Source organism: Hemicordylus capensis, chromosome 5, assembly GCF_027244095.1.
Source record: "Hemicordylus capensis ecotype Gifberg chromosome 5, rHemCap1.1.pri, whole genome shotgun sequence".
NCBI classification, from domain to species: Eukaryota; Metazoa; Chordata; class Lepidosauria; order Squamata; family Cordylidae; genus Hemicordylus; species Hemicordylus capensis.
In genome coordinates this window covers 95,472,250-95,499,032 of record NC_069661.1, presented here as the reverse complement: position 1 = coordinate 95,499,032, position 26,783 = coordinate 95,472,250, and the positions used below count along the sequence as shown (strand labels likewise).

Below are 26,783 nucleotides of genomic sequence, written 5' to 3'. Positions count from 1 at the left end.
GAATACTTCTTGTCAGTTGTAGACAATACTGAGCTAGATGGACCAATGGTGGACTTGGTATATGGCAGTTTCCTAGGTCTGTTTCAAAATGGTATTAACTATTTTCTCATTTCTGTTCTGTAAACAACTTTGATAACTTTTTTTTAAAAAAGCAGTAAGTATTGTTTAAAATAACATGTCTTTCTGCAGTGTATATCAGCAAGCACATACAATGTGAGAGGTCTGCATCCTCAAAATAGTGTAAAACTGAGGGAGTGATGAATGGATTGTGGCTTTCAGTGAATGAGTGTTTTAAAGGCAAAGCTTTCATATAAAAAGCAGGTGTTAAGCCTTCTCTCTCAGAGCAGTAAACTTCTCCACACTCCAAATTTCTCCACCCCTCACAGTCCTGTGCTGTGAGGTACACTGGGTGCAATAGCCATTGCCCCAGTAGGATTGACCATGAGGCCCCCTAATGAGTGGGATTTTGTGAGGGTTTGAACCTTCAATGGATTTGCTAGGTCAAATTGGTGTGTCTCTGTCACACAGCTGCTGTATAAAAGGAGAGTGCTTCGCGAACAACAGCAGGAGGCTCCAAATCCCAGAGCTGGAAAGAGGACTATGGGAGCGAGAGGCCTGTGCATTCTGCACTTCCTAAGAAGAGCTGGTCTTGTGGTAGCAAGCATGACGTGTCCCCTTAGCTAAAGCAGAGTCCGCCCTAGTTGCATATGAATGGGAGACCAGAAGTGTGAGCACTGTAAGATATTCCCTTTAGGGGATGGAGTCGCTCTGGGATAAGCAGAAGGTTCCAAGTTCCCTCCTTGGCATCTCCAAGATAGGGCTGAGAGGCCTGCAACCTTGGAGAAGCTGCTGCCCGTCTGTGTAGGCAATACTGAGCTAGATGAACCAATGGTCTGATTCAGTATATGGTAGCTTCCTATGTCCATGATGAACACTGTCTTCCAAGCTGGCGCCGGCCTTTCATTCAGCTAACATCAGTTTCGCCCAGTGCAATTTCGAGTGCGGCTGTATTAAGTCCACAACATTACCAGACTGCAGTTTCGGTAGCAAGGAACAGTCGATGTTTCCGATCAATAGAGCAGCTGAGGAACACGAATCCCGGTTACAGCTTATTGACAGCACTCACATCTGATTGGTTCACGGCATGCTTCCGCATTGGCGGGGCGGAGCGAGGGAGCGTGCGTTCTTACGCCGTTGTGAAGTGCCGCGCTAAGGTTCTCTTTAACCGCCACCAGGGGTCGCTCTGATGGTACGAATTTAGCTTAGCGGTTGGTTCTGAGCGCTCTCGCGGTTGCTGGGGCGACTCCGGACGGAAGTAGCGGACGGTCCGCGCGCCATTTTCAAACGGCTGGCTCGGCCCATCTTCTCTCTTTGTTGATTTTCCTTGTTGGGGGACAAGGCGGAGGTAAAGTAGCCCTGCTACCGTTTTCTGGGGTCGGCCAGCGGTTGTTATACTGGGAGAAGAGTCGGGCGGGTTTGAGGTTCTCTCTGCAGACTCCGCCGAAGGCAGGCCAAGATGTGAAGCCCTGAGGGCCCGTTTCCATGGCGATGTTGATGACGCTTGAGTGGTGACGTCAACCCGAAGGAAGCAGCAGCCTTCGCCTTCCTAGGCCTTGCGAGTGGGTTGCGCTTGGGAGGTACCCGTCGCCCCGTCCTCGACTCCTTGTAATCACTGGGCGCTCCAGCTGCTCTAGTGCCTGCCCTAAGCCGTCCCACCCCTGCCTATCTCCTCCTCCTCCTAGAGCTAACACACCCGCCCTTGGACCTTTCACTCCCTCGGCCATCCCTATGCTCTGCCCGTTATTCCCGTCGCACAGCCCCCACCCCACCCCCGCCGGTCTGTTACTCCCTTCATATTGTGGCTCTGGCGCTTCCCCAGCATTGCCACGTTTAAATGATGCCTTATTTGCTATAAGCCGGTAGTCTTAAACACTCCCTGTTATAGGAGTAATCCCTCTGTCAAACACTGCCATATTACTGCTGCTGCTGCTTCTCCTTCTTTTACATCTTTAATCCCTCTTTCTACTAGTGCTTAGGGTGCTGTACATCATGGTATCCTACTCCTCAATTTTATCCTTGCAACAAGGCTATGAGGGAGGTTAATCTGAAAGATAGTGATTATCTCTTTGGTAATTGGTTTGTTTCATGATTATCCTGATTGTACCCGTTTCATACACACTCATCCTCCTACTCCTTCCTACCTGTTAAGTTTGAACTTAGTACTAGGTTGTTCTTGTTTAGCTGCCCCAGATTTTGTAAAGGTAAAGAGTGCTGTCGACTCGGTGTTGATTCCTGGCAACCACAGAGCCATGTAGTTGTCTTAAGTAGAATACAGGAGAGGTTTGCCATTGCCTTTTCCCACGTAGTATGAGATGATGCTTTCAGCATCTTCCTATATTGCTAATGCCCAATATAGGTGTTTCCCATAGGCTGGGAAACATACCAGCAGGGATTCAAACTGGCAACCTCTGGCTTGCTATTAAAGTCATTTCCCCGCTGTGCCATTAGTACCCAAGCTATATCGGGGAACTTGGTATGGTTGGGTGCTTAGTTCCTGAACCTGATACAAGAGGGAGTGAATTTCTGGCTTGCACCTACCCACATCCTATTCAGTCTGCTCCATATCCCATGTCACTCTGCCCCTGAGTAAAAGGTAAAATCTGAACTGATGGACAGGTCTTGATCAGGCTTTAAAAAGCAAGACGCTTGGTCTAACGTATTCATGTTGTTATAGTGCATATTAATATCCTTCCTAAATATACTCTCCCTAAATGCCTGCCTGGAGACAGTGATGGGCTGGATGAGAGGTAACAAGCTGAGCCTGAATCCAGATAAGACGGAGGTACTTATTGTGCAGGGTCGAACTTGGGAGATGATTTTGATCTACCTGTTCTGCATGGGGTCACACTTCCCCAGAAAGAACATGTTCACAGTCTGCGGGTGCTTCTGGACACAAAACTCTCCTTGGTGTCCCAGGTTGAAGCAGTGGCCAGAGGTGCCTTTTATCAGCTTTGGCTGATATGTAAGCTGCGTCGATTTCTTGAGATAAATGACCTCAGAACAGTAGTACATCTGGTCACCTCCAGACTTGACTACTCCAATGCGCGGCTGCCTTTGTACGTAGTCCAGAAACTGCAGTTAGTCCAGAATGTGGCAGCCAGGTTGGTCTCTGAGTCATCTCGGAGAGACCATATCACTCCTATCTTAAAAGATGTATACTGGCCGCCGATAAGTTTCCAGGCAAAGTACAAGGTTTTGGTTATAACCTATAAAGCCCTAAACAGCTTAGGCCCTGGGTATTTAAGAGAACACCTTCTTTGCTATGAACCACACTGCTCATTGAGATCATCTGGAAAGGTTTGTCTGCAGTTGCCACCGGCTCGTCTGGTGGCTACTCAGGGATGGGCCTTCTCCATTGCTGTCCCAAGGCTTTGAAACACACTTCCTGCTGAAATAAGAGCCTCCCCATCTCTTACAACTTTAAAAAAGGCAGTCAAGTTGCATTTGTTAAACCAGGCTTTTAATTAGATATTATTTTAATTTTGTTTTAATGTTTTTGATGTTTTAAATTTTGATTGGTGAGATGTGTTGATCTTTTGGTTGATTGTTTTTTATATTGTCTTGTAAACTGCCCAGATAACTTGAGTTTTGGGCAGAATAAAAATGTGATAGATAAATAAATAATAAATAAATATTTTTAATTATTTGCAGTTCCCTGTTTTTAACAAATTGTTTAAAAACATCTTCACAATGAGTACAGCTGTGGAGCGAAAGTTCATTAATCTGAGGAAGCGGCTGGATCAGCTTGGCTATCGACAGCCACTTGGAGTGGAGAGTTTGCCTTTGGTGGAAAAGCTTTTTAGGTACCAAGACAAAAGGGATTAGCAAATCAAAAACAAATACTCATACACAGATTAGTATGTGCTGTTTGACTATATGAAACTATACTGTTTGACTATATAGTGGTAGGTGGTCGTCTTATCAAATGTTTTGAGATAGTTTTGTCAGAGCAGGTTTTCTGTATATTTTCTGAAGTGTAATTTAAAGAGAACACTCCAAATTTCACTAGAAGGTGTTGCAAGATGCCTTTAAAACTAAAATGCAAATGCTTAGGAATAGAGTGCTGTTTGCACTAGGTTGTGGTTGCACTCCATTCTAGGTTGGGGGTGTGCCTTCCAGGCAGGAAGTATGGGAGCTCTCTTTAAAGAAATTAACATTAAAATGATAAATATAATTCAGGGGTGTAGCTATAATTGAGCGGATGGGTTCAAAGAACCTGGGGGCCCCCAGCTCCACCCCTCCCTATTCATTATTTCCCTCATTCCAAGGGGTTGCTGGAGAGGGGTGAACACAGGTTCGCTCTCCCCTAGCTACACTCCTAATACAATTGCACAAACTTACATGTGGTCCATGTTGTTGTTCCTGATATTTAACACGGGGAGGTAGATTTTTGTTTGCATGCCTAAATGGGATGTCTTGTGGGTGCACCTAGGGTTTTAGAGGATGTTGAAGATCAGAGGTAGAGAGATATGTTGAAAAGTTGTATATAAATAGTAGTAGTAGTAGTAGTATGTGTATTTTGTGTATTTTCCACAAAAGGTTTTGTGGAAATGGGGGAAATTAGCAAACTATGTCAGCCACAAAATACACATACTACTAATGATAATATTTATATACCACTTTTCAACACATCTCTCTACCTCTGATCTTCAACACATTTGCTAGCAAATCCCATTTATTTTTGTTAAATCTCTCACATGTAAGTAAGCTTAAGACTGCTGTATATGCATAATCTTTAGAAACTACAAGAGCAGATGAAATATTCAATTTTAAATCCAGATTCTAAAGTTTTATTACAGTCCAAAAGTTTTATTTATATATATCACAGAGCAAAGGCTTTCAAACGTGTTTTTTTTTGAGGAACCTGCTCCTTGTTGACTTGTCTGCAGAGGAACCTTTTTGTGTCTGTCATGAAACGCATTACGCTGTTGAAGATTCTGTGGCATATTCTAGAGTATATACTCACTGGGCATAAGGGCACTGACTTCTGCATAAACGGAGTATCCCCAGTACAATATACCCAGTGCTCCCTTGTAGCTGAAAATTTTCAGGGAAGTTTCTACCTCATTACTTTTCTTCTCATTATGCTCTCCAGAACACAAGTTGATAAAGCTCTGGGCCAGGCCTCCACAAATGTGCTCATCAACACTAGCAGCAAGTGAACCTGGCCTTCTGGTGAGGGCCTGTGTTCAGCTCCTACTTTTAAACCTGCTTCTAAACTAGGAGAGGTTTAGAAGATGCTGAGATTTAGAAGATGCTCCTACTGCTTCTGTGTGCTCCAAAGTTCATTACAATATGAAAAATGCCTCTTGCCTTCCCTGAGTTCATTGGCACAAATGGGAGGAGAGGAGTCAGTAGCAACCACTAGCTTGGCTAGTAGGCCAGGCATAATTTGTGGACCTCTGCTCTAGACTAGCAGTATTTGAAGCAGAGCATTTGTAGGAGACTATAGGCCTATTTACAGATTATGTTGTACATGCATATGTCTCAAAAGTGAACCTGAGTCCATGCCCTCTCAAATGCAGGCTACAGATGGGAAGTATACTGTGGTCTGTGCATTGAACATACCTTCTAAATAACTCCACATGCCTACTGATCTGTCCATGTGTACTCTGAACACAGATTGTATGTGTGTTGAGTGTAATGTATGAATAGGACTTGGAGTTTTTGCCGTTGCAGGATTTCTGCAATTGATTTCTGAAAACTGTTTCTCTTCTGACCTTGGATTTTAGTGACCTCGTTCATACAACTGAGAGCCTGAGGAGTTCAAAGTTATCTGCTGGAAAAATTGAAAAAGAATTCAGCAACTTTGATGTTGTGCTGGAACCTTATCGAGAAGAAAATTCTAGACTCACACGTGAAAATAATGAACTACACTTAGAGATTTTGAAACTAAAGGAGCAATTGGATCATCAAGTCAAAGGTAACATGAAAAACTTGAACATGTTAATCAATTTTATATTACAGTCCACCAACCAGAATTTAAATGCTACAAAGAAAACCAGCTGATTTGTCTACAATGGAGCATTTTATTGTGTCTTCGGTTGGGATCCACACATTTTGGACGGCCTTTTGGTAGCCAAAACTTGTGGATATCACCATGTCTTGTCTATGATATCACACTGAATAACAGTGTGTATTCTTGCAAATCCCAGTTTTGGAAGCGTCTTGAACACTTGAAACAGCACAGCTGCACTGTACCTTTCTGTTCCCAGCTCCAAGCTTGGAGAAGAAGAGTGACTTCCCCTTGCTATGTTAAGTTTCAGAAGTGCTTGCCTCAGGGGAGAAGTATGCTCATCCCGGCAAGTATGATTAATGAATTTATGAATTCATTGAGTTTGTCAGATGGGCTAGTAAAAAAAAGTCTGGTAGGCTGATAACTGTTGTGAACTTTCTTACAGAGTTCCCTAATATGCAAACTGAGACACATACCATATAATGTCATTTTATGAAATTATAAATTAGAATACCCAAATGCTGCCTGATTTATGAAGCTATAAATTGTAATACCCTAATGTTTGCTTCCCTCACTGGATACTAATAAAATTTACTTTATATAGTTTGAACCATTTGGGGGTCAACTGAGTGCATTGACAACCCAAGGATATTTTTCCATGTGCCAGACTTGTTCACCCTGTGCACCCAAGGCAAGGAAGGAGAGAACAGATTCAATTCATGTGAAATGGAAATGAATTATATATCTTACATATTTATGATATTTAAATGATGTGAGTTTACAAAGTTTTAAATGCAGGTATAATCCCCCGCTCCCCAATCAAATTCTTCTTTAACTTGCATTTGGATGTGACACTAAAACCAGCATTCTTCTTGTTTGATCTCTGGTAATAAAAATAGCTTTGTTTAAGACATAGTGAGAATTTTTATCATGGCAGTACCTTATGTTTAGTAACTCTGGACCTTTTTGAACACTAGTCTACAATCTCTTGGGATCTAAAATAGCTGTATTCAAGGTTGTGCTTATTTTCCAATTCAGCAAAAAGTCTGAACTCACTATTGGTTAGTGTGTATGAAATATCAGAACCCAGAGGTATCTCAGGATTTCACTGGGCAAGGAGAGAGAATTAAGCACAGCTTCCTGGGCTTCCCCATAATTAATATATAAATTCAGTAATTTATGCAAAATTAACACACATGTACAAGTTTTATTTGTATGATTTCTATAGACTGTAGAACTCATGGTCTGGTGCCCAAATTGCATTGCATCTGTTGTAATATAAATTTATTCTGGAATAGAGGACTGGACCTTAAACCATAACATGGAAATGTTAGCCCTGAAAAACGATGGTGCTCTAATAAGAGACGAGCTGGTTCAGATGTCATGTAGAACCATAGTAAAAGCCTGATTCTGTGCGATGTCCTGAAGCCTCAGCAGCATGCACTCCCCACTCCCCTGCTGCACGAATCGCAGAAGAATTCTGCTTATGATTTAGGTTAGAAACAAACCAAGATGAGTCATGACATCTGAACTGACTGTTCCTGATCTATTCTAACCAAATTGCTTGACATAAACCTAGGTTTGGAAGATTTGAAGTGAGTTACATATGTAGGTTTACTTCAAGCAATCTGGTTAGAATAAACCAAGATCAGTTGGTTTAGGCACCACAACCAATTTATGTTAGAGACAAACCAAGATCAAAAATAGAATTCCTCTAAGGTTCATGTTGGCAGAGGATGGGGGCAAGGGAGCATCAGAGCCCAATGACTCTTAGGATTACTTAAACAGTACTAATTTGTACTTGAGTACTGTGTTCTAATGTTTTTCTTCTGTGTGAGGAATGAGTTTTCTTCTGGGTGGCACTATCAAGGCAGTGTGTGCACATGTGCATTCAGAATGGGGCCTTCCCGATTCAGCCTGAGTGGGAGCTAATTAACTGAGTGGATATCAAAAAACATGTGAGTGCACACACCTTAGGGAACACTGCTTGAGTATGATCCCCAAGTATATACTAGCTTTAGTTTGAACTTCACATGTGTACTTGGCGATTTCTGTTTAAAATACAGGTGAGTGATTATGGTGCAGTAAATGAGACCCCATGTGTCAATCAAACAGACGAGGTGCAATAGTGTACTCCTGGACAGAAAAAAGCACCCGAAGTAGTCCTTATCCCCAGCATTGTATAATTTAAAATAGAACGTTACTGATTTTTTTCTCCTTGAAGATTTGAAAGCCACATTAAGGAAAGCAGAACATGAGACTGCAGACATGAAATTTCTGAATAACCAGTACACACACAAAATTAGAGTATTGGAGAAAGAAAATAAAGCCAAGACTGAAAAGATCCAGCAGCTCCAAGAGAAAAATCTGCAAGCAGTGGTTCAGACACCAGGTACAGCAACAGATCTTGTAGTATCCTCTGTACTCATCATTCCAATTTGCTACTTCTCCAGTTCCTAGGATGGGAGTCCTGTGCCAGGTTATGGGTGCTTAAATATTTTTTATTAAATAGCTGCAAGAGTGGCAGTTGCCATTGGGAACAAGATTTTGCATCCTTGTTGCTTTCTGTGATTTCTGTGGCAAGGAAGATGTACATGAATGTTAGATCATAACTTAATTAAGCCAAATTGTGGCTAGTTTTTTCTACTACTGTATACAGATGTATTATAACACAACCACAGTAAATCATTTGAAGGCATGGTATTTTCAGAATGACTTTGTTTTGGAAAGTAAAGAAAACCCTTGAGAAACATGTTTTGGTTTTATAGTAGAAGAGAGATCGAGATCATTCTGATTCCCATACTAAAGCTTTTATATTCACATGGTACATATTTAAGAATAAGTTGACCCAGGCTTATTTCTCTTGACACTAGTGTATATTATTATAACAAAAAGCTGGAGAATAGGGATCTTTTAAGTAATATGTATAATCTCTTAAACTTATGAGTATTTACTTATTTGCCTCTATCAACCTGAAGCATTCATATTCTTCTGTAGTCATCTGTCCTAATATATGAAACCTAGCTGGAGCATTACAGTACTTCTGTGGACAAGTTAAACTTTAGTGCTATGTTACCATTATGTATTTTCAGCCCTGTATGAACCTTTGGTATCTTGTATATATCTCTTTTGAATTATCATCATCATAATCAAATATTTATATACCGCTCTTCAACCAAAGTTCCCACAGCCATTTACATAGAAAAATAAACAAGACATAAATAAGATGGCCCCCTGTCCCCAAAGGGCTCACAATCTAAAAAGAAACATAAGGCAGATCTCATCAACAGCCACTGGAGGGATGCTGACATGGGGTTGGATAGGGCCAGTTGCTCTCCCCCTGCTAAATATAAGAGAATCATCACTTGAAAAGGTGTCTCTTTGCTCTGTTAGAGCGATAACTGAATTACAGTTATTTAACTACAAATATATATTTACTAGGTTCAGTCTGGGAAGCACGCTGGTGTGGATTCAAACTAACAGTCTCTTGCTCTAAGGATAGATTCCCCTTATTTGAGGTTCTACCCAGATAAGGTGGTAATGCGAATAGATTTATCTTTCTGACCAAAAGTGGTATCTGAATTTCACATTAATTGAGACATTATCCTACTCACATTCAGGAATCCATTGTCAGATCTGGAGAAATCTCTACACTCCATGGATGTCAGTAGATGATTACTGTTCTACCTGGGCAGAACGAAGGGATTTCAGAAGGGCACACAATTATTTGTGTCTTACAAAGGCAGGTTGAAGGGCAAGCCAATACCTCAACAGAGATCATCGTATTGGCTTGTAGAGCTAACCATGATAACGCACAAGATTCAGAAGGTTGAACCGCCACATAGCATTAAGGCACACTCAGCCAGATCAGTCTCCACATTAGCAGCACATTTATCTGGGATTAAGACTGCGGATACCTGCAAGGCTGCAACATGATTTTCTGACTTACTGTTTATGAGGCACTATGTGTTATATATAAGATCAGCAAAAACTAACTTCAGAAGAGCAGTGCTCAAGAGAGTGCATCAGTAAAATCACTATTCCCACCTCCTGGGTAAGCTACCTAGTCACCTAATACTAGGAATGTACAATAGATCATAACAAACAGGTTGCTTGCCTGTAATGGATGATGTTTGAGTGATCCATGGCCTGCCCGCAGCAGTGCTACATGGTTGTATGTCTTGCTTACCAAGAATGGAAACCTAGCGGATGATTGTTGCATCAAGGCAGTTATCCAGGAACTGGGCACAGAATGCTCCAACTGCCAGAATAAGTATCATGCTGAGCACGAGTGGCAGAGTAGGAGCACCTCAAGGAGTTTGAGAATTCCACCCACAAGACTACTGTGCAGGCACAGAACCCAGTATTGGGCATGTACACAGATTACTCAAAGATCATCAGTTACCAGTAAGCAACTTGTCCTTCGATGTGGTCTCTGTCTTTTACACATATGGGTTATGTGCCTGTGCAGAGACCTCGTTGGAATCAATTATTTGCTCAATTATACTGATTTGGGCGGGAACCACGCCCCCAGCCACTATATGCTGCTGTGCCATCCCCTCAGTCTTTCGTCGTCCATGCTTCAGTGCACATTGTGGAGTCTGCAGCTCGGCAGTGAGTAGAATTTGCCATTTTTCTCTCCTTGCTTCCTTTGCTTATTGTCTTTTTAAATTTCTATTCCTCATGTAGTTGGTGTGTTTTCCTTGGCATTTTTTGTTTTTTGATCTTTCTTCGGGCTCCGATCCCGGACAGACGGAGCATGGTGGCCTGCCAGCCTTGGGTGTGCATGCCAGACACTACCAACTTCAAGAAGTGTGTCCGGTGTGGATCCAAGATCCCTTCCCATGATACTCATTCCAAGTGTCTCTTGTGTTCGGGGGAATCCCGATGTGGGGGAATCCCACATCGTCGAGACCTGCCTGCTTTGCCAGAAATTCACAAAACAGGCTCGCGAAAATAGGGCTTCTCGCTTGAGCGCAGCCCTGTGGGATCTGGCTCTCCGGTCTTCAGAAGCCTTGTCTTTGAAATGCTCAATGAAAATGGCTTCGCCAGTGACATTGGACCGCCTAGCATCCGCTGCGGTAGAGATCGAGGGTGTACTCTCAGTACCAGTATCGACCCCCTTCTGCAGTGGCCCCTTCGACGGCTCTTTGTGAGCCTGTGGAGGCAGAGCGCCCTCTGCAACATCCTGCAGCCACGATACTGAAGTCATCTCCAGTTTTACGGGCCTCAGTGTCCTCCCAAAAGAAAAAGAAATATAAAGTACATCGGGACCTACCAGCGGGACAACACTCCCCCCGCCCCGATACCTAAGAATAGATCGGCTGCGTCCACACTTACTTCAGAGACCCTGATAGTGAAGAAGCCTAAAGGGGATCGGGATCGTGCGGTGCCAAGGCTGGCAGTCGCAACTAGGCCACATTCTCTAGGAGGAGGACTGGCTGAATTTGGTACCCGCTCGGGTTTGTTCAAGCCCGGAGCAATTGGTGGCATCAGACGAACAGGGCTACGCCTCATCCAGCAGAGTGGCCTATTCCCCTGAGCATTCTTTGCCCACTTGGGATCACCTGGAGTATATCCCCATTCAGGACTGTACTGATCATTGGGGATTGGAAGAACGCTCCGCTGATTATAGACAAGACAGTGCTTGGGACTGTCGTGAATCTACCTACTCAGATCGATATGGGGCAACGGAATGCCATAGGAGCCCAATACCCGGGAGACTATCTATCGTAGTACTTGGATTATGACAGACCTTGATACGGCTCTCGGCACACAGATGCCCCCTCATATGGGCCATATGGTTCTGCAAGAAGTTGGCGTGGACGCCCTTCACACTCTGAAGGGAGGCCATGTTCCCCTTCTCCCTATCGCTCTCCCCAGGACCAGGCTGAGAGGCGCGGTCCCATCTCCGGCGCTGCGAGTGGACATGCCGGCCTTGGTACCAGATGATACTGTGGCTAAGGCGGTCTCCCCGATGGCTTTGACGCTGATAGCTCAGGACTCCCTGGCTCCTCCAGAGTCCAATGGAGAGAGTGATAACAGCTCTCAAGGGTTGGACTATGCTTCTCGCAGATCGTCCCCACTTGACATCCAGTCGGACTCGAAACCAGTTTCCCCGTCAGAGGACCTCAAGCTATACTTAGCATATGTAGCCCGTATGTCTTTGGCCCTGGGCATCAATCTCTGTACCCAGGAAAAAGGAGATCTGGATCCATTGTTCAGCCTTATTGGCTCGGAGGTGAAGGTACCGGCTGCTCTGCCCCTCAACTCGGCGTTGCTGGGGGTTATGAAGGGCCACTGGCAGAGGCTGGCCACCCTTTCTCAGCCCAATAGATGCCTGGAACATTTCTACCAGGTGCAGTTACAGGATGGCATGGCCTTCCTGAAGAACCATCCTGCACCTAACTCCATCCTGGTGGAGGCAGTTTTACAGAGAACCAGGGTCATGGCCAGTCAGCACCCAGTGACAAGGAGGGCTGGAAATTGGACTCCTTCGAGAGAGGGCTTTACTCAGCTTTCGCCCTACACCTGCATGTGGCTAACTATCAAGCTTATAACGCATGTTATAATCGCTTCCTGTGGTAGGAAGTAAGCCCGTTTCTGGACCTCCTGCCGTACGACAAGAGAGATCCTGCGAAGGCATTCTTCTGTGAAGCTGTTCAGGTGGCCCTACAGGAACTGTACTCAGCCAGGCACTTGACAGAATGTGCCGCTAAGGTGATGGCCATGTCCGTGGTCCTCTGGCATGCTTGGCTGAGATCATTGGGCCTGAACTATGAGGCCCGTGCCTGAGTGGAGGACTTGCCCTTTGAAGGCTCCAGCCTGTTTGCGGAGCAGACAGATGAGACGTTACAGAAGGTGCAGAAGTTGAGGAGCGCGGCCTGCTTGATGTCCTACCCATCTTCGAACTCTAAACCGCAGAAGACGGCCAAATGGTCACCGTACCAACCTCAAAGGGTTCCTGCTCAGCATAATTCCCCTTCGGGGCATTCCTTTTGGAGCTACAAATTCCAGTCCTGATACAAGTCGGGCCCCCAGCCTAGCAAGCAGCACTCCCAGAAGCAGCGCCCGGCCCATACCCAAAGAAGCAATGACTCAGGGCACTTCCGGACCTGTCTAGCCCCGTTTTCGGAGAACTGGGATGTGGTAACTACAGACCATTGGGTCCTTACGATAATGCATTTGAGTTATGCCCTAGAGTTTCTTGGTACATCGCCTGTTTCCAAGGTGGTGACTACCTCGTACACTCCAGAGTTGGAGCAGGAGGTCGCCAAGCACCTATCAAAGGATGCGATCGAGGAAGTCACCAATCAGGACAGTCTGGGGTTTCATTCCCGGTACTTTATTGCACCAAAGCTGGATGGCGGCCAACATCTGATACTAGACCTCAGGGCCCTGAACAAACATCTTGTGTACAGAAGGTTTTGTATGTTGTCGGTACCTACTATTATGACTCTCCTAGAAATGGGCATATAGATGGTCTCTCTAGATTTAAAAGATGCATATTACCATGTCTCCATTCGCCCACAACATCAGCGCTTCCTGCGCTTTCAAATAAAAGGAAGCCCCTACCAGTTCAAAGCCTTGCCATTTGGCCTCATGGCGGCACTGAGGGTGTTTATGAAATATTTAGTCCTGGTGGTGGCTTTCCTGCAGGAGAGGGGGCTACAGGTGCTGCCTTACTTATAAGATTGGCTTATCCTGGCGAGCACCAGACAGGAAGTCCTGGGCGCACTGGAGTTGGTGATAGATACCCTGCAGGGTCTGGGGTTCCAAATAGACTTCAAGAAGTCACAGTTGGAACCATCCCGCAGGATTCAGTTCATAGGACTCATATGCGATACGACCCTCAAGAGGGTCTTCCTTCCAGAGGCCTGCATAAGGGTGCTCAGAAGGTTAGCCAGGAACTTCCTTGTGGGAGGCCCACAGTCCATGAGATCAGTGCAGTGCCTGTTGGGCCAAATGGCAGCCACCACTTATGTATGGCCCTAGCGCGTCTCCACATGCGCATCATCCAAAGATGGTTTTTGGATGTGTTTTTGATCCCCTATGGGATCCAGGCCATCTAGAGCGTATGCCCTCCCGCGAGGTGCAGGCGGCAGTAGGATGGTCATCTGACCGCTGGCGTTCCCTTCCAGTCTCCCAGTCCCAGGCTGGTGGTCACAACAGATGCTTCAGAGCTCGATTGGGGAGCTCACCTGCAAAGGCTTCGCCTGAGCAGTCATTGGACCCTAGGGGAATGGTCACATCACATCAGTTACTTGGAGCTGTTGGCGATTTTCAATGCTCTCAAGGGGTTTCTACCCATTCTCGGGGGTCAGGCTGTGACCATACAGACAGACAATACAACGGTGAAAACCTACGTCAATCGACGGGGCGGCACGTCTTCAATGAGTCTTCTGTTTCTGGCTCTAGGCCTCTGGCGTTGGTGCTTAGTACATGCAGTGTTACCCCATGCTGTTCATATACAGGGTTCCCTGAATGTCCAGGCGGACTCCCTGAGAAGAATGACAGTAGTTTCCCACAAGTGAGAATTGAACAGAGAGGTTCTCAGGGACATATTTGTCAGATGGAGAGTCCTAACTCTGAACCTTTTCGCTTCCCGTGACAATGCACAATGTGCAAGGTATTGCTCCAAGGGTGGGAAGGGCAAAGGGTCTCTCGGAGATGCCTTCGTCCTGTCTTGGACAGGTTCTCTGCTGTATCTTTCCCCCGCTTCCCCTCTTGCTGAGGATTCTGCGCAAACTGAAGTTAGAACGGGCCAGGGTGATCCTGATTGCCCCATGGTGGCCCAGGAGGCCTTGGTTTTTGTCCCTAAAGCACTTGGCAGCAGATTGGCTACATCTACCAGTGTTACTGAATCTGCTGTCCCAGGAAAGGGGGCGAGTATTCCATTCGTACCCTCAACACTCCATCTGACAGCTTGGAAGGTCCTGCCAGCTTTCCCCTGAGGCTGAGAGAAGTTCTGGTGGCCTCTCGAAAACAGTCCGCTCAGAAGGTGTACTATCATAAATGGACTCGTTTTTGTTCATTTGCTTCGCTGCATGGTTTTGATGCCTGCAACCCATCTGTTTAGGATATATACAATTATCTGTTGACTCTTAAAGAGTCTGGTTTAAAACTTTCCTCGCTTAAGGTGTATTTGGCTGCTGTTGTAGCACATTCCCCTATGAACCGGGCTTCATTGTTCAAGGAAGGACCTTGAAGTTTTCTAAAGGGTATGTCACACATGTTTCCAGATGATCTCATCATGGTGCCAACCTGGGATCTCTCTGTGGTATTGACGGGTTTGCTGAAGCCTCCCTTTTAGCCATTGGCCTCCATTGATTCAAAGCTCCTGATCTGGAAGGTTGCCTTATTGGTGGCAGTGACCTCCGCCAGTGAGCGAGTTGAGGGCACTGAGGGTTGACCATCCGTACCTTCAGTTTCATAAGGACAAAGTGGTTCTCAGGCCAGATATACAGTTTCTGCCCAAAGTGGTGTCCATGTTTCACCGTTCATCCCCCCCTTACCTTACCAGTGTTTTTTCCAAATCCTTCTTCAGATGTGGAGAGGCAGTTGCACCGTTTGGACATATGAAGAGCTTTGTCATTCTACGTCCAGAGGTCAATGGAGTGGAGAAAGACTCCTGTATGATGGGCCACATTAATGTCTTCAAGTCTCGGCCCAGTCCTTGTCTCGGATAGTTTCCACGACTGAACTCTGTTATCAGTTGTCTCACAAACAGTTGCCTGCTGCTGTTAAGGCGTGCTCAGTTCGGTCCATAGCGGCCTCTGTAGACTTCGATCAGGCTGTCTCCTTGGACACTATCTGTCAAGCAGGTACATGGGATTCGCCCCATTCGTTCATTCAGCATTATGCTATTTATGTTAGAGCTCGAAATGATGCTGTATTTGGCAGGAGTGTCCTGCAGTCGATTTCCAGTTAATGTGTTGGTTCTGAAATAAAGAAATTTTCTGGCAGATTACATCTTGTTTCTGTTCTTCCCTCCTCCTTGAGTATTAGCTTGTTATGTGCCTATATGTGTTAAAGACAGAGACCACGTCGAAGAACTACAGGTTACTAACATGTAACGTTGGTTCTTCTAGTGGTCATCTGTCCTTTGACACACCTTCCCGTCCTCCCTGCGGGGTTCACTGAAGCTGGACTCCATGACTGAGGGGATAAGGAGTGGCACAGCCTCATATAGCAGCTGGGGGCAGGGTTCCCGCCCAAAGCAGGAGAATTGAGCTTGATAGATTCTGCCGAGGTCTCTGTGCAGGCGCATAGCCCATATGTGTAAAAGGACAGATGACCACTAGAAGAACCAACATTACAGGTGAGTATCCTGTAGTTTTTTCACTTCAGAAAAACATGAAATTCTTCAATTCTTCAATATAGATGTAAGTACTATGTTATATTTCAGTTATACCTATTTATCTTTGTAGGTGGTAGGAAAAGAAATATTCCTTTCAGGCGTCAACGTATGCAAATAGATCAGCCAGTTCCTCCCTCAGGAACAGATGCCTATCCAATTCCTCAGCCAGATGACCCGTATATTGCAGATCTTCTTCAAGTGGCTGACAACAGGTGATTGATATGTTGTTTAGGATCTTAAAAGATTGGTGTCCTAACATCTTTCTCCGGTACTCCATTTATGATATATTATTACATAAATAGCAGTAGTCTCCAACCCCCTTTTTACCCCCATGTACTGGTAGAAAATGTACTGGAAGAACTTCAGTTCTTTAGAAGGAAATTGCCATTTATGTTTCTCTGTGTATGGGTGATTTTAAATGAGAGGAACTAAAGATATATTATTTATTTGCCTACCACCATTTGAGTTATTTATATAGGAATTTCAAAGCAGCTTATGTGCATAAAAAAACAAAATCAACCGGGTTTCTAATTGCAGCTGTTAGTGGTCTTAAAGCTGCAGCAGGCCCAACATAAGTAGCCTCCAAGAACAACTTGTCAGAAGATGACGGTTGCAGGAGGCAGGATTTCTCTTTTGGACCATTAACAGCCCTGGTTGCCACCTCTTCTTTGCAGTGGCAGGGACTGGGGGACAAGATGGCAACAATCCTCACCCTAGCTCCCATGTTCTGGCTGCTGCTAGTGTGTGAGGCAGGCCCAATATAAATAGAGACCAAACTAACTTATGCATTGGAAATTATTCTTAACTAGCATTCCGTTGCACTTTTTCATTGTAATTTTAAAACAAGTGATGAAAAATGTATCATTTCCCTGTTATTAAATTATTCTTCTAACAAACACTTTAACAGTGTATAAGGTTAGAAAATGCAGTGTCTTGTATCTCATAAATACTATAAACAGGTTACTCACCTATAACTACTGATCTGGATCAGGATCCATAAGAATGGGTAATGTGCCTGTGCAGGACCGTTGCAGTAGAATGCTGCAGCTCGTCAAAGTGACCAAGCCCCGCCCCTATGCCTACAGTGCGCTATTTCAGGGCGAACTGTTCTTTTCTGACCACTGTTGTGTTCAGTCCTCAGGCTGCCACTCCTTGTCAGTAAAGTTCTTCCTTCTGAGTTCATTTTTAAAACTTGGAAACGGTTTCCAGACTTCACTGGTGTTTTTTCACATTTGGAACCGACTTCGACTACAATTTGGGATATCCCTAAAATGGCTGAGGAGAAATGGAGCTTCAAGAGGTGCACAGGCTGTAATGCCAAGCGTCCCTCAAAAGATCTCCATGATCTATGCTTAATCTGCCTGGGAGAGGAGCAACAATATCTCCTCTTGCAAGATATGCTTATCTTTTTCAAAGGAGATGAGAAAAAATTGGGCCTTTATGATGAGGTGCTAAGTCTTTCAACATTGGGGGAACCCCGCCCTGCAACCTCATCATTTACTTTGAAAGCTTTGATATCGGCATCTAAGCCTCCTACAAGACCACAGCCCTTGACATAGAGCTCGACACTGGCTTCATTTTGAATCCCAAAGATCTCTTCAAAGTCAGCTCCGCCTTCGACACCAGAGCATTCAAAGTTGAAACACAACAGTCAGGATTAGAGGATCCTTCCTCTTCTCAGAGACCAAAGAAATCCAGAACAGTGGATTAGGTGAGGGACAGGATGCCGTCTCCATCAGGCCTACAGATCCTGCCCTCAAAATCCTCGACCTCTGATGTCGGGGTTGATAGATATCACTCGATGTCGAGAACTTGGACCTAAAAGGAACAACCGACATCTGAAATTCTGAGAGTCCTCCATGTCAACTGCACTTCACCACCGAGATTGTTGACATCGAGAGCCCACTCTCTGTCTCCAGCTCCCACTCCAATAAATCTTTGGCTCTGTCAACACCTCCAGATCGACGTCAAGAGACCCTGTCAGTATCGACCCAAATTCCATCAACTCCAGAAGTGTGAGTTCAATTTTCTACTTTGAACACGCTAGTGCTGTTGACATCGAGGTTAATGACTCCATGATGCCAAGCCCAGATATCGACTTTCAATGTTGACGAGAACAGGGGCATGGTATTAGATTCTACCACTGCCCTTGCTTTTTGTATTGTATTCCAGCTCCAGCACTCCCTCGGCATCTACATTTAAAGGTTTTTTTCTCCACAATCATTGGAAGCAGGAACTCCTAGGGAATCAGTTGCAGTGCTGTCATTGGTCCATCATACTACGACACGGGTGCACTGACTGCTGCCCATTTGGCAGACACCTCACCATGGCATACATGTGGCTTCACACATTGGTCGGCTGCAGGGGTGACACTGGTATTGGCATTTATGGGGACCAGATCTCCTGGTTTCGCTTATGGTTTTCAAGAGGACCAACCCTGGAAGTCCTCACAAATGAAACCATATCTACTACTAACAGCGGCTGTGACTCTGATCCATACTGTGCACACCCTGGCTGGAGGTGATGGTTTGGCTGTGCCATCACAACCTACAATTATAACTGTTTGGTGGAAACACAAATGGCCCCTGGCCCCCTGTCAAAGTTTTAAAAGAGACAGCTCCACAGACTGTTTACAAAAGCCTAGAGGTTGGGACACAAACATGGAGTATTCCCACTCCACGGAAGACAACTACTATTGAGACCCAAACATACATACCACCTTCACCGTCTCACTCACCTTCTGATCACCATGGCTCTTCTGACTTCAAGTCCGATCCAGATGACCCGGACAACAGGGTGGATCCTCCAGTTGAGGTGCCTCCAACTACCCACATCTCCCCTCATGAGGAAATGAAAGCGTTTCACTGTTGCATTAGGGAGATGGCTTAAAGCACTAGATCTCAGTTTCAAATCTGAGCTAGCCACTATTGATGACCCTGTGTAAAATTGTATGACTAAGTCTGAATCAACTGAGCCCATAGCTCTGCCTCTTCTCCCAGTCATTTCAAGGGCTGCACAACTTTATTTATTTATTTTTACATTTTATATCCCGCTCTTCCTCCAAGGAGCTCAGAGCAGTGTACTACATACTTAGGTTTCTCCTCACAACAACCATGTGAAGTAGGTTAGGCTGAGAGAGAAGTGACTGGCCCAGAGTTACCCAGCAAGTTTCCTGGCTGAATGGGGATTTGAACTCGGGTCTCCCCAGTCCTCGTCCAGCGCTCTAGCCACTACACTACACTGGCTGCATGGGAGGTAATATATACCTCAACCCCCACATCTAAGCGACTGGAGAATCTATATTGGGTTCAGGCGAAAGACAGTGAATATCTTCTGAAGTACCCTGCTTCTAACTCCCTAGTTATTGACTGTGACACTTCATCGTCCTCTAAGTCTAGTCATGGCCATACTACGCCTGCAGACAAAGAGGGGAGAAAAATTAATATTTGGGGGAGAAAAATTTATTTCCACCTCATGCCTATCTGTTAAGATAGCAAACTATTTGGCGTGCACTGCAAAATACACCAATGGCTTATGGGAAGACCTACAAAATGCCCTGGAGGTCCTCTTTCCAGAAGAATTTAAAAAGCAATTCCAACAAATGGATAAATCAGCGGCATTTACCTGCCAGCAGTTGAGCACTGCCAAGCACCTGACACCATCTGAATCATGTGCCTCAGCAGCTGAAATCTCCCTGCGAAGGCACACCTGGTTTCGCTCCACCATCCTGCAGGGAGATATTAGAGAGAGAATTGAGGGCTTACCATTCAGTGGTAAGGGCCTTTTCAGTGAGGACACCAACTCCACTATGGAAAAAATGAAAAACTCTAAATTCATTGCCAAAACTTTCACCACGTCAATGTCTACCTCTTCCTACAGCACCAAATACTGTTCTTATTCAAAATAGAAGTCCACATTCAGACAGCAGGACCGCCATGACTTTAGAAAGCAGTTGGTATCAGTAACTCCCTTTTCACGGCAAGGGGAAGTCAAACCACCCCCAATGTATGAAGCAGTCTGAGCCTCAGAAACATATTTGAGGTTCAGGTCCACCCACTGTTGCCACGACACTCCTTCCTTTTCTTTCCACCGGGAGCCACAACCTCTTGGCAAGTGAGGGACAACACCAGACTCAGGAACTCTATTCTCCCTCCAACGTCCAACATCAAGCTGGCACGCCATGCCCCCTCATGGCACCACATAACAACATAATACCGCTGAGTCCTGAAGATCATATTTTCAAGTTACGTCATAGAGTTCAGAACAACCCTGAGATTTACAGGAATGAGGTTCACTCATCCCTCCCAAACATTATTGGAAGAAGTTAAGGAGCTGTTAGCCAAAGGGGCTATTGCCCCAGTACAGTGGGTGCACAGACAGGAGGGGTTTTACTCTTGTTACTTCCTGATCCCACAGAGGGATGGCGGCATACAACCTATCATGGATTTACGCCACCTGAACAAATTTGTCCATGTGCAAAAATTCCTCATGATAGCATTACAAGAGATCCTACCTCTTCTGTACGAAGAAAACTGGCTTGTAATGCTGGATCTCAAAGATGCGTATTTCTATATTAGCATCAGGACATGAAACAGAAAATATCTGAGGTTTGCAGTAGGAAATCAAGTGTACCAATACACAGTCTTACCCTTCGGGCTCGCCACCACTCCCAGGGTATTTACAGAACGTGTTTCTGTAGTGGTAGCCTACCTGTGTACCCAGGGTATATTGGTCTGTCCATTCCTGGACGACTGGCTCCTGACTTCCAATGACAGAGAAGAGTTACATTCTTAGACAAAGTACGTACTATCTACAAGACTTGGGAATCCAAGTCAATTGAAAAACAATCCAAACTGGAGCCAGTTCGTGTTATCAACTAAATTGGAGCAGTCCTGCACATGGAAGCCAGGAAAGTGTACTTACCTCAGGAATGCTTCCAATGCGTCAAGAATCTAGTTCTCCATTTCCAGCAGTATAAAGGGCCTAGACATCCTGGTGGACAACTTAAGTTGAGTTTTCCCACAACAACAGCAGCAGCACGAATGGGTAATCAAGACAGGATTCATTACACCTCTTCATGAGTTTGGATACGGCCGACTATAGATCTCTTTGCCACCTCGGAGAACACAAAGTGCACTCATTTCTGCTCCAGGGCAGGTCACAACCCATGATCACTGGGGGACACCTTCCAGCTGGATTGGCAGTAGGAGATTCCATATATGTTTTCTCCATGACCGCTGATCAGCCAAGTGGTTTCTCGACTTCTGACTGCACCAACATCGGTTATCCTGGTGACTCCATGGTGGCTGAGACAACCATAGTTTCCACAGTTACTCAAACTGTCAGGGAACCACTACCAGAGGCTACCACAAGAAGTAGATCTTTTAACACTGGACAACAGCAGCATACTGCATCCAGACGTTCTCACACTCTGCCTAACAGCATGTTGAATCGGCTTCCAAAGAAAGTCATCCACCAGATGTAATTATAAAGGCAAATGGCTCTGATTCAAATCCTATGCAAGGATGCATGGTTTTCATCCCACCCAGGCCACAATCAAGGATGTGCTCCTCTACCTGACTGATCTGAAATCACAAGGGCTGGCAAATGTATCTTTGAAGGTGCTTCTAGCAGTGCTATCTTCAAAACATCTGGGCTATGATGGAAAAATTCTTTTCACACCCAGATAGTAAGGCTTTCTTAAAAGGCCTTGTGAATCTGTATCCACCCATTTGTACACTATCGAACCATGGAGCATATCCTTGGTCCTTTCAGCTTTGACAGAGGACCCATTTGAACCTATGGGTTCTGCCTCTATCAAGCTAGTAAATTTGAAAACTGCCTTCCTACTGGCTATAACTATGGCAAAATGTGTTAGTGAATTGACAGCTTTGCGGATAGATTTGCCATACACCAGAATTTATCCTGTTAAAGTGTCAGTGCATATGGACCTAGACTTTCTACCCAAAGTGGTGTCCGACTTGTACCTTGGCCAGGACATAGTTCCCCCTATGTTCTTCAGGAGTCCATCTACCCCTTTAGAACATGCAATGTACTCCTTGGATGTGTGGAGGGCACTTTTATATTACCTGGATCACATTAAGACTTCAGAACCACCAAGTGCTTGTTTGTAGCCCACAAGGGCCCTGTGAGAGGCTCCTGTATTTCCAGACAAAGAATGTCTAGATGGCTGGTTGAGCTCATCATGCTGGCATAGAAGACACAGAATATATAACCACCTGAGGCAATCAAGGCACATTCAACTTGTGCCTACACTTCATCAGCTGCACACCTATCAGGGATAACCTTCACAGACATCTACAAAGCAGCAACTTGGTCCACTGAGTTACCCTTCGTCAGGCACTACGCCATAAATTTGTGCTCTGCTGCTGAGGCGAGCTTTGAGAGAAGTGTTTTGAAGTAGTTGTTGCAATAGCGACTACTGCACCCTCCTCCTTTTGCGAGCTAGCTAAACATCCATTCTCTTGGACTTCGATCCAAATAAATTGGTTGCTCACTTGTAACTACTGATCTGAGATCTGTCAACATTCATAAGACCCACCTGGACCACCCCTCTGCAGTAGTGCTGCACTATACGCGTACTGAGTGTGCATGCTATTCTCCTGCGATGCTGATTAACTCGCCTATTCCGGATGATCGTCCTCCATGGCAGTCATCCTAGAACTGAAGAACAGGCGCCTGGCCAGCCTTTAAATAGCACTCTGTTGGCAGGGGGGCGGGTCTTGGTTGCTTTAATGAGCTGCAGCATTCTACCGTGAGAGTCCTGCGCAGGCACATTACCCATTCTTATGGATGTTGACGGATCTCTACCAGATCAATAGTTACAGGTGAGCAACCTGTTTATACTATGCATTTTTAAATGAATGTACAAAGCATTCTATTGATATTCTTATTTTTTATATTGATTGCTCTAAATGCATGAAAGTAACCTACTGGCTTTTGGCCAGTTTATTGTGAATTACCAAAGAACTAGTATTAAGGAGATACTGTTTGAGGAAAATATTTTGTTAATGTAGCTATATGAATGAATGAATGAATGAAGCAAGCTATATTCAAACAAAACATATTTCAGGATTCAGGAGCTGCAGCTAGAAGTGGCTGACTTGCAAGAAAAGCTAGAGATAGCTGAACGTGGAATGAAAAATTACAGCAAACAGGTATAATAAGATATTTGTTATGCTTCTAATCTGTATGATAATTTACAATTGACTTTTTATTGTTGAAGAAGCTTGCTTAATAGCAACATAATTGTGGTTACCTAAGGAAAGAGTTCTGGATAAAATAAGAGTTCTGTCAAAGAGTTCTAGATAAATCTAATTCATAGTTTGAAGTGCCACAGCTACCTCAGTATCCTGCCTTTGGCAAAGAAGTAACAGCCTTTAAGATCTGGCTTCCTTGCCAAGAAAAACCTCATTGCTCTCATTTGAAATGGTTCTGATCTGTTCCGGCCTGTGTGGCTTTGACCTTGAGAATATTTAAGGGGGTGCTTCCACCATGCCCTCACATCTTGGTTTAGATACTAACTATCGTGTTATCTACAGCTCTCGGTGCCTTCTTGAAAAGCTGCTTCTGAGGGCTGGGAAATTCTCCAGGACAGCACAGGAAGTAGTATAGAGGGTTTCAGGAGGGGAAATTCATGAAAATTGGGGACTCCATATGGGGATTCATAAGGAAATGCCTTGTTCACACAGTGGTGCATTTGGATGAAGGTAGTTTCCTAGTAGCACTGTTGTAAGTGATCAGTGTGTCTCACTGAGGCACATAATTGCTCCTGGTGTAGATAATTGTTTCTGGGCTGGGTATAGGCATGAAATCACCAATGTTGGAATTCTAACACCCAGCCTCATGTTTTCATATGATGAGTACTGAAATCCAGGGCAGGTGCTTCTAGCACTGACATCAATGTTAAGTATCTTTTAAAACAATAATCTTTGTCTGTAAGGTTGAGCTGCGAGACAATGAAATTGAACGTTTATCAGCAGCACTGGATGGTGGTCGCTCTCATGATGTCATATCGTTAGAAGCCAAAAGCAGAAGTAGTGAAAAAATTATTGCTCACTTAAATTTGCAGGTAACACACTTAAATCTTTTTTGATAACTCAATTCTTTTGATTTGATTTGTGCTTTGTATGACTTTTTCTTACAACCTTTGTAAGATTCCTCAGCCCCAGAAATGAATGTTGTGAAGTTGTGCAGTTCCAGAATCACCTGGATCAATAACGCAGTCCAAAGAAGCTGCTTGCTTATGTGCAACAGGGTAAATCCCATGTGCTTGTAAAACCAAGGCTGCCTTTGTAGTATATCTGCAGTAGTTCTGTTGAAACAAGCTGCTTTTTTAACAGAATGGCATATCTACATACTGAAGTTGATTTAGCAAAAATTGCAAGAATGTTCTGAATAGGATACATGCTGCTCTTAAGGACCAAATTAGACACATTACATTAAGTGTGTACTGGGAATGATGCACTTAACCTGTCTTTAGTAAACAACAGCTATGAGAGGATCCGATCCAGATCAGGACCAGAGGCAGACCTTAATCCTTTGCCCTATGCTACAGTTCCAATCTGGATTTCTCCCTCACCACCTACATAGCTACTTTTAAATTTGTGCATAATTCCCAGTAACAAATTATCATTACAAGTTGTGTTAATTTGTCCCTAAACTTGCTTCCACCAAAGCTTTGGGAGATAAATTCATGCCCTAGAGCTTCAGCTAATGTATGACACTAGATCTCCATCAACCATGGATTTCATGTGGTTATGTATTTTAAGAACTGAAGATACTATAATTGTTAATAATGAAGGGTTCTTTGAAAATTCATGACTAAACTCTGCAGATGTACCAGTGCTTCTGCTGTTTTAGTAACTTGAACATTTTTGTGTGGCCTGAATATGTTTATTTTAGGTAGAACTTCTACAACAAGCAAACAGAGAACTTGAAATGCGCATAGAAGATCTTTTAGACAGTAGAAAAAATGTAACTAGTGAGGTAGTTCATTTAAGCAATACAAATGAAGAACTGTGCCAAGAACTGAGTGAAATAGATCATTTGGCACAACAGTTGGAAAGGCACAAAGAAATGGTGCTTGAAACTGCAGATAAAGAGATTGGAGAGGCTAAGGTAAGGACATTCCGTAAACTGGTAGAACATCAAGAATAACTTGCAACTCCCAGTGAAAGCTTTTCAAAAGCTGAATCTACTTTAAAAGGGGGATCAATTTCTCTTATACTTAAAATTTCATAGTGTTGTACAAAAGTATACTAATCTCACTGATTAAATACAATAATTGGTAATCACTAATAATTGATACAGCACTAGATTTTAAAAATATTCGTATGTGGTATGTGCATGGGTTTTGTTTAACATTCTTAGAACATGCCTGTGGGCTTTATAATGGAAGTTGGTTTGTTCTGTAGTTAGCAAAAAAAGGGGGGGGGCCTCAAACTGGGTAGTTGTTTCCTACAAAAAAGATAACTTTTAACGCATTATCTAAAACTACTTAACATACACTGAAGTGCCTTGAGGATGTCTACTGAGCATTTTGAAGAAAATCTTCATCCCTACAGGAAAGACCAGCTATTAAATTTGGGATTTGTTGCAGTACTGCTGGTAGATTACTTCTTTATTGGGTCACCTTATGCTGTAGGGATGAGTGGGGCTGCAGCTCAGGATAGAGGATCTGCTTTGCATGTAGAAGGTCCCTTGTTCAATCCTTGTCATGTCCAGTTATGGCTGGGAAAGACTCCTGCCTGAAACCTTAGAGAACCCATTGCTAGTCAGTGTAGACAGTACTGAGCTAGATGGGCCAATGGTCTGACAATGGCAGCTTCTTATGTTCCTATGTTGTATAAGGAGACCTTGTTTATATACAGCTTTTCAATAAAAAGCTTGGATAAGAAGAAGGTTCCCTGTCTCCAAAGGGGTGCACAATCTAAGAAGAAGCATAAGGTGGACACCAACAATAGCCACTGGAGGAATTTTGTGCTAGAATTGAATGGGGAGAGCTGCTGGACTCCCACTGTTTAAATATGAGAGCCGCCCCTTTAAAGGTATGAAATTGGCAGGAGTTTGCCCTGATAGTTACTTTGCCCTGCCTTTGTCCACTTGGCAGGGGTTGCCCAGTTAGGTACTTGCCATCCCTGCTACCACCAAATTAGTGTTCTCTCTAATTTTTCTTCATCGGTGTGCGGAATGAATTTTGTTCTGGGTGGCAGTATCAAGGCTGTGTGCACTCACCTGCATTCAGAGTGGGGCATTCCTGATTCAACCTGAGTGGGATCTAAAATTAACTGAGCGGACATCAAAAAACTTATGTGCGCACACACGTGTGCACACCTTAGAGGGAACACTGCACCAGATTTGTCTGTTGTAATTCAGTTCCTCCCC

General features: G+C 44.3%; 1 protein-coding gene across 5 annotated transcripts in view; it reads left to right on the top strand.

Annotated features, from left to right (window-relative positions):
- The first annotated feature begins 1,242 nt into the window (after nucleotides 1–1,242).
- Nucleotides 1,243–26,783, top strand: part of CEP135 (centrosomal protein 135) — a 110,835-nt gene continuing 85,294 nt past the window's right edge. The window contains exons 1-9 of one of the 5 annotated variants that reach the window (XM_053255990.1): nucleotides 1,620–1,637; nucleotides 2,030–2,129; nucleotides 3,712–3,863; nucleotides 5,793–5,983; nucleotides 8,241–8,408; nucleotides 16,447–16,588; nucleotides 23,470–23,554; nucleotides 24,340–24,468; nucleotides 25,302–25,517. In XM_053255990.1, coding sequence (XP_053111965.1) covers nucleotides 3,751–3,863; nucleotides 5,793–5,983; nucleotides 8,241–8,408; nucleotides 16,447–16,588; nucleotides 23,470–23,554; nucleotides 24,340–24,468; nucleotides 25,302–25,517 — 1,044 coding nt within the window. In that variant the 5' untranslated portion in view covers nucleotides 1,620–1,637; nucleotides 2,030–2,129; nucleotides 3,712–3,750. Of the gene's footprint in view, nucleotides 1,406–1,517; nucleotides 1,638–2,029; nucleotides 2,130–2,639; nucleotides 2,843–3,711; nucleotides 3,864–5,792; nucleotides 5,984–8,240; nucleotides 8,409–16,446; nucleotides 16,589–23,469; nucleotides 23,555–24,339; nucleotides 24,469–25,301; nucleotides 25,518–26,783 lie in introns of those variants that run through there. The other 4 variants (XM_053255986.1, XM_053255989.1, XM_053255985.1 and 1 more) reach the window with 4 other exon arrangements.